At 45.0% G+C, this 13216-nt stretch overlaps 1 protein-coding gene across 2 annotated transcripts in view; it reads right to left on the minus strand.

Annotated features, from left to right (window-relative positions):
* The window catches only part of LOC118507430 (zinc finger protein 503-like), a 104175-nt gene that overhangs the window by 53590 nt on the left and 37369 nt on the right, over positions 1 to 13216 (minus strand). For both annotated transcript variants that reach the window (XR_004905632.1, XM_036045902.1), the window contains exon 2: positions 209 to 369. Coding sequence is in view for 1 of the 2 variants with exons in the window: in XM_036045902.1 (XP_035901795.1) it covers positions 209 to 369 (161 nt within the window). In the remaining variant the exon portion in view is untranslated. The remainder of the gene's footprint in view (positions 1 to 208; positions 370 to 13216) is intronic.

Here is a 13216-nt window from a genome sequence, read left to right on the forward strand (position 1 = left end):
AGGCGCCTCCAATAAATACAAAATGAGAATATAGGTGGAGGCGCCTGGTGCCAGATAATTTAATGAGTGTGTTACAAAGATTTTTCTAATAAAATTCCACCATCCGTGTATTCTTATGGGTGTTTTCAATGAGATATTGAGCATTGGGTTTTTTAATTTAAATTAGGATAAGTAAAATATTCCGTATCTATACATTGTGTCATCTTACCGTTTTGTAGAACATACAGGCTTGCCTGTCCTCATCCTCGCCTTCAGGACAGTCGATGAAACCGTCGCATAGTACATGATCGTCTATACATCGGTACCGGCCTTGCCGATCTGGTGTAGGACAGGCAAAACGCTCCATGCCATCCATCGCGGGTGGGCATTCTGAAATTAAGAGGAAGAATAACAACATTGTTTAGATATTGAAGCTAGAATAATACGGTATATAAGTAGCAAATGTTTTAGATAGTATAGTTTCAGACGTGCAAACATATGAAACACAAAAAAAAGTCTTAGTTTGTAATCATCAACGCTTTATATCTGGCAAACACGTTGTTGCGTTTCTCAAGAAGAAAGAAACAGAATCACAAGGCATGGGCCTTCAGACAACTGTTAGAAGTTGGCACGAAAGAGTTGATTGTTATATAAATTGTTTTGACGACAAAAAGCCGCTTGCTTAAGACGGTTTGAGACGGAGTGCTTCAAACGACGGCAGTAGGTGGGCCGAAACAATTTTCCTAAATGTGCTGATCAGACGCAAAAGATAAGCAAACTGAATGGGCTGGAAGCAAACCGTGGGGCGTTTTCTAACAGCCGCCGACCAGACAGGTAAATCGGAATCGAAGAATAAGAAGAAGAAAAACTCGGCTTTGCAAGACAGGACCCATTTATTCTCGGTCTCGGGCGGAGTCAGCACGGGTTGGTTTCAATCCGTGCCAGTATTTATGCCGCGACGTGACGATTTTTGCGTTGGCAAATTTCCATTTTCTTTTCAAGTCGAGCCGAGTCGAGTCGAGTCGCGTCGGCAGCCGGTTTCGTTGTTGTATCCTTTCTCGTAGACTATTTTGCTTGTGACGTAAGGCGTATCCTAGCTGGTAGACATTGAAGTGGAGAAATTAATAATTTTCTATTCCAGCCGCTTGGGATCTGCAAAAGGTTGGGAAGAAGTAAGAGACTAGCAGTGGAGAGTAATCGAACGGCATGTGATTTATGAAGGACCAATGAAAACCGATCGATTGGTGCTGAATTAATCAATTCAATTCAGGGTTCGGTTTTGGAGCTTGCAGCTACCAGCTGCGCAGTTGCAAAAGATACTTTATTGGTGGAGAGTGTAAGGAGAGTGGTTTAGGGTTTGTTGTTTTTAATTGAAAACCAAAACCGTATCTTTAAGAGCTTAACCCTGTCACTGTGGTTATAATTAGAAAAGCTTGAAGACCGTTTAGAGGAAAGAATACACAATCGATGTAATGTATTTTTTCTCACAAACGCTTTTGTTGTGGAAATAAAACACAGACTCTAGATATTTCACACACATAATGATATTTAGCTATATTGACTCTTGCTTTAAGAAAACCGGCTAATAGAGTTTGTACTGAATGACGCCTTGAGTGTAACGAATTGCCAATAGCTTCTTTATCTAACCAATTGAATAGCGCTCTAGACCATCTGCTACCATCGTACAAAAGGCAAGGTGTTGATCGGCACAGCATGCTTCGTCTATCAACCGGCCAATTTACTTGCTTTTTCTCTCTCTCTTTCACTCTGCCACACGTTAGGCACGAGCAAAATCAATAGAAAACACTCTATACGACATAATGCCAGCCGGTATCGGTAGATTGCCCGGAGATAATTATTTGCATATTTTATTGATATTTAAATATCGGCATCATCGGAATGTTGGGGCCACGGAAGGGTAAGCAGCGGGATAGACCAGCTTTTTTCACCCACTGGCATCGGTGCATGAAAATAGATGCTATGAAAAACAGTTTATGGCGGCGGCAGGCATACAATAGGAATCGGAAGAAATATAAAAATTTAATCCCTACATGTGTTTTTGTACACCGGCCGTTTTTGTAGATTGCAATGTTGAGAACGTACATTGCCTGTCGTTATTTAAGTCATGTCCAATACCATAAACTGCGAGAGAAAATGGGTTGTAAGGGATTTTCGTGGAATAACATCCATTGTTTGTTTGTTGAAGGCAACTTATTTGAAGCTTTGTTATGCGTATAGTTCCTAAAAGCCAGTTAATGAAAGCACCCACAACTCTTTTTCGGACGACCTTTCATATTCCCCAGCCATCCCGGGTTGGCTCTCCTGAAGACCTGAAGCGCATGTTTCAATTAAGTACAGAAAATAGCCACCATCGCCCCGTAACGACCGGTATCGAATTATTTATGGACCCCCGGAGGGTGGACAGTTTGAAAAGGGTGGCACTAAATTCGACAGCAGCTATGTCCCTTCTGGCCCCGGCCGAAACCAACAGTTTTGAAAGGCATCTAGTCCGCGATTTATTGTAGTAGTAGTAGCAGTAGTAGCCCGCCGTACGTGGGATGGTACTGAAACCCGAGGAGAACAATGGTGAACGTTTATCGTTTTCGACAAGATTCGAGATTTTTCGGACGAAAAGGTTGGCCAGATCCATTTACAGTGCTACCCGGTCTGTACCTTCCTTCGTTCTTCCTTCCCAGATACCCGCTACACCTCGCGCCACTCGTGTTACTCACTACTTTTAAATTCCATATTTCGTCCCTCGGCATTATCGCTCAGGGTGGGGTTGTTTGTGTGGTGTGGGTGCTCAAGGAAGGATCTCTTCTAATTTATCGACTTTGCAGAAAACTTTGTCCCACGCAGAAACATCTCAAACCAAGTCAAGCAAGAGTTTCTCTACCCGTCCACTTCCTTGCAGTTTTCCGCACCCCGTTCCGTAAGTCGTTTCTTATTGGTTGTGTGAGAAGCAAAAAACTGTCCAAAAATATGCTCCATATTTGGGCGTTCGTGCGGGGAAAAAGGGAAAGGAAGATGGGTCGCGGACAGCAGGGAAGACGGGCCGGGTTACGGAAATCGGTGGATGGATTGCATCACCGCGGGCATCGCACCCCCTCCCCTTGTTTTCGCCCATGTGTTGCGCTCGACGTGGCACATATTTTCCTGTTTTCCGCTTTCGGTCGGACAAAACAGTTCAGTTGCTCCAGTTTTTTTTTGCAATGGTCGGCCGCAGCAGAGTGGCGTCGTCTGCGATGCATTTATCTTCGCAGACCATTTCACTTTTCGCTATTATGTTAGCCTTTATGTATGTGCGCCAATGCTGGGGCATACACAGACACACACACACACACACACGATACACTCATATGAGCATTTTGATCGCGTGGCAAAAGAGTGCGATGGATGGTCAGTTTCGAATTTGCCACCTTCTGATGCATAACTCCTACGCGTGCTCGGCACCAAATACCGGGAAGTGCCAGCAAATGGCCATTAAATATGTCAAGCTAGTAGCATTGTCCGTGTGTAGAAGAGCAAGGGGGGAGGGGAGGCGAAGAAGAGGAAGGAGTTCATTTCCCACCACGTTTGTTTCACGAGAAAATGGGTGCGAAATGGACGAACAATTATGGGCTATAAACTGCTTCGTTAGCGTCATCACAGTCACTGGAAATGGATCGTGTTCGGATGAGCAATTATAAAAGCAGGACTGCGCAGCAAAAAGAAGAAAAAAGACCCCGAACAAAATTCCGCAGGGCTCGAAGAGGCAAAAATGGACGAGAAATGTTGCAACAATTACCAATCAAACGGTCGCTCCACGGACGCCCTGTATTTTAATGAGTGAATGCATAAGTTCCAACCGGGGAAAGTCTAATTCGTGGAAGCGTTTAGCATTGTGCAGATGTTTCGTTTTTTGTTTCTGCTGCTGCTGCTGCCTGCTGTGAGCTGATTCTTCTCATTGCCATTTTCTTAGTGTAAGGTTTGGTTTTCCCATGCGCACTTGGATAAGAATGCACGGCGCAGAAGGTACGTGACAAACCGATATGTAACGAAAAAAGACGGCGAAGGGATTAATTTTCATGTTGCCTTCCAGGAAGCTTGGTTAACCACCGGCGACATTTTCTAATTTTACGCTGCATGGCTTCCAGTTGTGGCACAGGATAAGGCGAAAAAAGAACAGTACAAAGAATGATATCACATAGCACTGTAAAGAATTGACTAGCTGGGGGAGCTAGGGTAGCAATCGTGCTATTGGAGCAACAGCTAATGTTTTAGTTGGATCGAAAAGGATTTTTCAGAGCTTCAGAGCTTTCACATAAAAAAGTGAACCTTAACAAGCCACAATGTATTCTTCTCTTTAGGCTTAGCTGTTTAAACTATTTTATGTTGAAATCATTTTCCTAGAATTGACGAAACACAACAGTAGCAAAAAGGGACAAAATTTTAAGAATTTTGACATCCTTTCAGTCTGACATTTGCCTTTCAACCTGCAAGACCTGCCCTAAGACCCTTCTGAGAAACAATTAGCGCAAAATTTGCTCATTTTGGGGGTTGAGAGCTGCGGTACAAAGATCCATTGGCCAATCCGATTGGTTTATCTGTTAGGTGGAACAGCCTAGAGTCGATAGTCGGAGTATACGGTAGCAAAGTTAAAGTGTAAAACACGATGAAAACTTCAACATTAAACCTACAGCGGGTACAGGGATCTTGTTTAAAAGCTGTGGCGGCGTATTCATGGAACCGAGCTGAACTGTGTAAAAAATGCAATTGTTCCTGGAGGATTTTTTACTGCAGTTGTTACCCGAATGAAAGTAAAGAGGCCAGTACGAAGAAACGAGCGACGAGAAGGAACGTCACCGATGGAAAAACCGACGAACATTAATTAGTGTGCGGCGTTGGTTTTAATTAGCCAGCATCAGGGAGCAGAACAACAATGCGTGTGAGTGAGAAAGAGAGAGAGATTAATCAGAGCGAGAGTAAGTGAGACAAATGTACATCAGAAACGTACTAGAACACATTGTTGGAGAGCAAAACTGGTGACTTCCAATAAAACGATTTGTTTGTTGCTGTTGCTGTTGGTGTTTGGGGTGGACAATTCTCTCAAACGAATTAAGTCACCTCGCAGCCAAGACTGAGGCGTTCAGAGGTGAGACAACAAAGAAAACCATACCAAACGCCATCAAGTGTTCCCGCGAATGGGCGAAGGTGTGACCGGAAGTGAAAAAAGGCGAAGGATATGGCGCAGTAAGCGCCGGACTTGTTATGAAAATTTATGGTTTCATAGAGATGGCCAACGATGGTGTGTGGGCTGTACGGCCCACACCAGCTCGTCCTCGGTCGCTGTCATCTATGCTGGTTGCACTTTCTAGCGCTTATTTTACTTGGTTCCGTGATTCATTGTGCACACCAGGAAAGTCGCTGGTTAGTTCTGCGAAAGTGGTTGGTGTGTGTGTGTCTGTGCACGCTCGCGTTTTTTTGCTCATTCTGTATGCTTCTCTAGAATCGGTCAGGTAGCTTTGGTTCCGTAAAACTTGTCCAGAGTGCAACTCGACGACGGGAGGTAGTTTGAATGTGGTCGGCTCTCACCTTAACCACACCACCATATCATGGTGGTGACCGTCACTAGGAACCCCGCAGAAAGGTAGGCAGGAAAAAGTTTAGATCGCTTGCTGCTAATGTAGACGAAGCGGAAATGAAGCTTTCTGTATTGCTTTTGTTTTTTTTGCACCGTTCGCTGTCATTTTCATGCACGCTTCGGCAGACCGCAAAATTAGACCAAATGGCCAAGGGTGAAAGCCGTGAAGAGTGAAAGAGTAAAAAGAAACCAAAAATAATAACAGCAAACCACGTTAAGCTTCACCGGGGACGGTGTCTGCTCTAACTGATATTAATGGTTTTTCTGGAGATAGGTAAAGAAATTGTGGTGGTGCTGCTGGTGGTCGCTAAATGGAAACTTAATGGTCAAGGTCGTTTCGTTGCAATAGGAGCAGCATCTTGAAGAGAAAATGCATGGGGTTTGAAGTTAATAAAATACAAGTAAAATAACGGCTTTCAAGTCTACCTACAAAATTGAATGGCAGTTTGGCATCTCCTACAACAACAAAAACTCGTACAACACATAGTCTTTTCTCTCCTAATTGTGTGCAAGATTCCACTATATGGTAGCAAAGTGCCACAACAGACTAGCAATATTTCACTCTCTGAAGGATTCCCTTCAGAGAATCAATAATTCCACAACCATATGGATTAAACCCTTTAAAAGTCTTATAAATTCAATTTACAATTTAAGTCTTATAACTAGTCGAAAATCATCTTAAGGGAGCCCTGCCATTCGCTTACGTCACTATGTTAGGTCTTCGCTCAACCCAAACACCAAAACTGACGAATTGAATTTACGTCACTGAAACCGATACCAGTGTGTGGACTGCTCCCACTAGAGCGTTGGTCCTTACCTTACTCTCAACCGTAAAGTTAGAGGATTGTGAAGCCCTTTTCCCCACATGGCCCGTAACAATGAAGTACACGTGGAAATGGGCTCGGAACGTCGTGCCGGAAAGTAAATTTTCTAGAAGACGCACAGAGGGTGCTGATGAAATAAAACGGATACGTCATTTAATTCCAGGCCACGCTATTACATTCCGATTCCGGCTAAACATGTGACGTGTGACTATCCGTCCAATCCAATTAATTCGATCACAAGGTTTCTTCATCCTCAAACGCGGCACGGGTGGTGCGCAGTAGCTATCACTTGGCCCTGCCAGAAATGCCAAGTCCAAGAACCGCTCCGAGTACCTAGTTTTGATGATGATTAAGCGCTTCCGAATGGGGTTTTGAAGTAACAACGCACCAAACCGCCCGACATCGACAGCTGCAGACGTTATCTCGAAAGTGGTAGGAAAGAAATGCCTACATCTTTGCCTGCCGCTCGGCTCATCGATTGGTGGCATCAGATCACAGTGGGAAAAGATGATTGATTGCGGGACCGGGATATCACACTGTCATGATTTGTCATATTCGTTCAATCTCAGTAAATCAACCCAACGCTCCGGACCGTTGGGCAATGTAGACCGATGTGTGATTTGGGTGAGCGTTGTGGGCGGCTGCCAATGCACATGCTGTGTGGGATTGTTCTTAGCTTGGAAGCAGTGGGCCGAAAACCGATAATGTATCGTGAAATTGCATTTAAACCTAAGCGTCGAATAATGGAGACGCCTGGTGATTCATGATAAACAATAATGGAGACGCCTGGTGCTTCACAAAAAATGTAAGATTTGAGCATCACTTAATAAAATAATTTTTTATAACTGTATAACTTTAATAAAATTTTTGCTTTCTTTGGACATAAAAGCCAAAGAAGTTTTGGGTTGCTATACTGGCTGTTTTGAATAATTTTAGCCGTAACTAGATCGTCTTTCGAAATCTAGATTATCCTCAAGTTTTACTTGTTTTGCATTTTTATTGCACCACACTGAAATCGATCGATGAAGGAATCAAAACTTTAGTGACCACTTTTAAAATTAGCTGTACGTGAGCTGTTCCCATCACCATGGCGGCCCACAGCGACCATAAACGAAGACATCGGGGGCGCCCGATTTAACGATTGCCACACAACTTTGGCCGCGAAGACCGGTGGAAAACATCTACCTCAAACCGGTTTCTACAACCGTTGAGGTCGATTGGGTGAAGGGAGGGAAGAATTTTTCGGAAATCATAATCAGAAAACTCCGTTCGAACCCTCGCCCCATCGCATCGGTACCGGAAGCTAAGTTTGATGCACAAACAACGATGATAAAATTGTACCCGAAGTGCTCTTTAAATGTGCCGAACGAGCAGAACAATCACTTTGTGGCAAATATGAGCAAGCAGGCAAGCAAGCAAGAGTCATCAATAAGTTCACTAGCCATCGGGCAAGAGGGTGTAAAAAAGTGGCTAGAGCTTGGGCGGCTAGAGACTGGTGGATTAAAAATTTTCTCGCGACCTGCAGCACGCAGTACCGGTTTCGTGTTGGTTGTTTTAACATTCCGCACAAAAATTTCGCACATTCCCGTTCGGTGGGATGTTTATTCTGGTGCCTTTTTCTGCAAGTCTCCCACTTTCTCTCCTTTCTCTCTCCACCTAGACCCGTAGGGTTTGCCAACTTTCGCCACCAAACTTTCTCCTAAGCTGCATCGATCTTTCGCAACGTTCGGTCGGCTGTCTCGTTCTTATCTGTCGTCGTTCACGCGCTAGAATGGCGCTTTGTCTCGCTTGCCAATGTTTGTGTAGGTGGGTGGGCTGGATTGAACATCGTTGAAAAATGCGTGAAACTCCTCCGCCTCCATCGGCAAGAAAATGGTACCGATTTCCCAGCACAGTTTTTCATTCTTGGCCATCCCTTCGCCATCACGGGCACAAGTGTTTGTGGAATCTGTGGAAACTGAGCAAACCGAGGTGACGGGTCGGTTCCAAGCGAGGGTGTAGGAGTGGGGGGAAGAAAAGGGGGGTTAGAATTTCGGCATGAAGAATTCTTCCCGGCAGAAGTAGTAGCACCAGCAGCAGTGAACGTGTGGGTGAAAATTTTCGCAAAAGTATGTGGTGTGGCAAAAATATCGGTGCCAAGTGCCAGCAAAACCGTCGCCGGCGTTTTCCTGTCCTGTTTATTGTCCATCCTTTTCTCTGGCAACCCACGCACTACCAGCAAATTCCCGGGACTTTGCGAGGGGTGGTGGGTGGGTGGTAGGAAAACAAATCAAATGATACACCAACCACCCCAATTTGTCTGGACCGTGTGGCGCCACGGCGATTTCGCCCGCTTCGGGTGCTACTGTGCTTGCTTGTCAGAGCTTCTCCCGCAACTGACACTTCTAGATTGCATTCGTGTGATGTTTTTTTTGTTGTTGCGAGTGTATTTGTATGTGTGCTATTATGGGGTTGTCTTCAGGCTTCCTCAAATCCCGTCTTTCCCGTGTGTTTTTGCTTCTTCTTCGTGCGTTGTTCCTGCACTCGCTCTTAAATTCTGGATTGAAACCGAAACGTTGTCGTCGACGACGGCGTATCCGATTTGGGTTTATTTTTCGTTCGTTCCGGCACTCGGCATTCGGCTTCCGCGTGTTCGTAGTCGTTGTGTCGTCATCAGTGCATGGTCGTTTTGTCGTCACCGTTTTAGCCGTGGAAGACGTTCGATTCCTTCGAGCCGGGAGCATTCTTCATCCGTGTTTGGCAGTTCGATCGTACGCCCGGAAGGCGCACCAGGAGCAGTGTCGCGGTAAGCGGACGACACAGTCTCACGGGGACACGTCGTTTTCCGATAGGCGAATGCGCATGTGTGTGTGTGTGTCGGTTGCTTGGTTGGTTGGTTTGTTTGCGTAACCATTTTCCTTTCGCCGGTTTTGGGGCTCTGGCTTACTGGCAGCAGCCGTTCGGTATGCACTCATCGCATCGTTTCGTCATCGTTGCACCGCGAACTCGCCTATCTTGCTCACGAGTGTGTGGGAAGCGTGTGAAGCCTCTCGCGGTAGGGACGGTAGTCTGAGTGGTGGGGATTAGCAAGGAACAGGAGGAGGACGATAAAGCCACCAGCAAGGCGCCTCACTGAGATGTTTGTAGCTGTTTGCTCGATGTTAGCTGCTTCGTTTGGGGAGGATTTTTTTTTTGGTGCGCTACCTTTCGTGGCCGGTGTCGTAACGCTCGCCATCGTAAAGTGTAGCTGTGCTGGCAGGTGATTTTCCGGTATTTCTTTATGCTGGATAAGCAGGGAATAATGGGTAAGCGGGTAAGAGGGAGCAGCGGTGGAACAATGCAGGTCACACGAGTATGGGAACAGGGTGTTGTGCCCGGTGTAAGATACTACCCAGGGAAGTCAAAGACCTCGTGGGAACTTTCGCTTCGCAATAGGAAGCGAGACAGCAAACGCTTCCCATTGCGTACCTTTGGTGCCGTCCCATCCATCCATATCCAGAGGAGTCGCGAGTACGGGAGCTTCGGTTTTTACGAATCGAATGCAATTCTGCGTATGCGGTTGGTAGGATGGTGGTGGTTGAAAAATGGCGACATTCGCACTCAGAAGCAGTTTTTTGTGCCCCCCTCGAAAGGAGTACAATAATATCTTGAAACCCCTTTATTCGGGCCGGTCCGTTATGCGCGAGGTTATTAGATTTCGGGTGGAGTGGCCACCAAGTGAATCATCATTTCCGTTTGTTATAGTTTTCTCGCTCGCTTCGTGTGCCGCTAGTTTGATATGTTGCAAACTTGCACTAAAACGGGGAGACATTCTATATGTTTTTCGCTTACCTCCTCATGTCCTGTTTTGGAGATACGGTGAACAATTTTGTTTTCCACCACTATGAAATACATGAAGGAACGGGAAAGTCATAAGCAACGGTTGCGCGTACAGCAACTACATGGTTGTGGTATGACAGATGGGAAAGTTGTTGTTTTGCAGCTTGCGTGATTTGATGCAAAGATTTCGCTTTACTGGAACGCTTCACTTCTAATGCAGTTTTAATAAAAAAGTTGAGTTGAGTTGTAATGAAAAACATACTTTGCTTTTCTTTGGGTTAGAATTCTAGAGATTAGTAGCTCTACCGGTAAATTGATGTGTATTATTAAGCAAACTTCAATTTTACCGATTCTAGCCATTACAGAGATTCTGTTGTAATCTAGCCTTCAGCACGATAGTGAAATCATTGTACAGCTCGTAGCATTCATCGTTGTAGCATCAATATTTCCCAGAATGGACAGAGTGCATTTCTCAGAAGAGTATGGGATTGCTAGGATTTAAAATGTACTATGCAGTACTATTAAAATGTAAATTACCTCGTTTATTGTGAAAAGTATTTTTTAAAGAAATTTCTGCATCATCTATGTTGTTATCGGTGGTCATGTTTTAAGCAAATTAGGTGAAGTTTGGGACAACTTCAAGTGTCACCGATCACCTTTCTGTATATCATTTCAAGAACCTTTTCTCACCTCGAAAAACCTTCAATACGAGGTTGAGTTCAGCTTATTCATTCCTTAGGCATCCTTAGTTAAGTTTCTGCTTCATAGGAGAATCTCATACCAATGATGTCTATATCATCGGCATGCACCAGCATTTTGATTGATTCATGCAAAATAGTCTCCAAAGTTTTTACCGCCAAGTGGCACCCTCTCTTGAGCGGCAGTGTAGCGAATTAAACCAAATTCATCCTCTTGGCGCAGCCTTTGATCACACCTTAGTGGTAGCAAAGGGCCCCAAGAGTTGTGCCATCCTCCATCATCGGACATGTGATGCTGGTCATTGTTAACCTTACGTGCCTGGTAAGCTTCACAATTTGATGAATTTCTTGTTCGTATAAGAGTTTATTGCATGTTAGTCCAACTCAATGGATAACATCAAAAGGTTTTAAAAATTCCTTGAATATCTTCATACCTTGCATGCCGTGAGTGCATCATAGAAATTGTTACGAACTGAACCACCGGCAGCATCTAACAACCGTCCATTGCAACATACATTGTAGCTATTTTGTTGCAGCAGGAAACCGGCATGTGTTGTTTTCGCCATGCAACCTGGTAAGCTTGTTCCAGGACATTGTTTTCGCCCATGTGCGCAAACGTTTGGTTTGCTCTCACCGAACCGGCGCTAGCAAAAAGTCGTGCATCGGCAAAATATTTTTCTTTCATCGGCTGCTGGAAAAGCTGTGGAGCGGATAGAAGTTTTCCCCTGTTGAATAAACATCCATTCCAGCAAGCGCCCAGCATGTGTATGTGCGTAATGATGGAATAAGTTTATATTTCACGGTAGTAGAAATTTATGATGGCAAGCTAGCAAAAACAAAAAATGGAGCATTTTCATTATGATCCCGATAGGAACGGTATGGCATGGCAGACAAAAAACTCGTGTACTTTAGGTGGGAAGGAAATTGAATATACAATTTTCCATCATCCGCCCGGTAATGTTAACGCCATCGCTGATGAAACGCTGAGTCGGTAGATAACTTTCGCCACTCGGGCCCAGGCGACCTTCCGAGAATTTTGATCAACGTTGCCGGGAGCCCTGCCGGCCAAAACCGAACAGTTCCGGAGGCAATTTTTGCCTAAAAACAAAGCTACGAAGAATAAAAAACAAAATTGGCCCCAAAAACCTGTCACTGCTCGCATTTCGTGACAAACAATGGTGAACGCAGGGAACTACCATTTCTTTGCCATTTTCATCACTGTAGGCTCACGTAGGCAGTTTTGTTTGCGTTTTTTTTGTATATGCATCTTGCTGTGTGTGTGTGTTTTTTTTTTCGGTAGGTTTTGCGTTGCACGAGTGGCAACAGTCTTTTTTATGCGTGTTCGTTCGCTCGTGCACGAACTTCGACGCTTGGTGAACCCGCAAATTGGTTCCAGGCACGCGCTGTTTGTCTTACCAGCTTTCACGTTGGCCACCGGTGGCCGGCCAACCGAAGAAAGATGAGAGCTTTTATCTCGCACTTCTTCGCCGCCGGGTTCTGCACGGCACAGTAACTACAATTTTTCCGTTTGATGGAACGATTTTCTAGCCATGCTGCCGCACCATTAGACCATGCGACCGAGGGCGTCACTGCGTACATCGCAGCCGACGGGGTCGATTCAACCGATCGTAGCCATAGCGGGAAGGGTAAAAAAGGTTCTGCACTACGTTCAAGCTCGAAAAAACCTACTTGCCAACCTGTGTGCGTTTGTGTATGTGTGTGTGTGTGCTGTTGTGGCACGTGTTGGTTGATTTACTTCTAACGATTCGCCGTTCGAGTGCAAATGGTAGGAGCGCAACAGAAGGGGAGCACAGCAAAGAGCAAGAAAAAAACTTGCTTAAGAGATGGGTTTTCGGTGCCAACGAGTGTCGTACACTTCCGGGAATTGATCCCCATCGGTACCTTGGCCGGTGTACCGTGAACGATGCATCCTGGGCCTCCCATCCCCCAACACCGGCACATTTGTTCATCGATAAATTTTCATCTTGCGTGAAGGTCAAATGTCATACGGGATTAAACCGACCCGAGGGTCCTTCTCACCAAGGCGTTGTAATTTCTTGCGCTGACAGGCGACGACATTTGTCCTTACTTGCTGTCATTGCCGGAACACCGTGTGTTGTGAGTAGTTTTTTAACCGTTGGTAACAAGTAGGACACATGCAAGAGAAAAATATGTGCATGTGACACTGGAAACTATTATTCTTGTAGCATATTGTAGATAAAACTTAAAAGAAGAGGACCAACAGAACTCTTGAGCGACGGTTTGTTCAATATGCTTTTTGATCTGTTCTTAAA

This window comes from Anopheles stephensi, chromosome 2, assembly GCF_013141755.1.
Source record: "Anopheles stephensi strain Indian chromosome 2, UCI_ANSTEP_V1.0, whole genome shotgun sequence".
Lineage (NCBI taxonomy): Eukaryota > Metazoa > Arthropoda > Insecta > Diptera > Culicidae > Anopheles > Anopheles stephensi.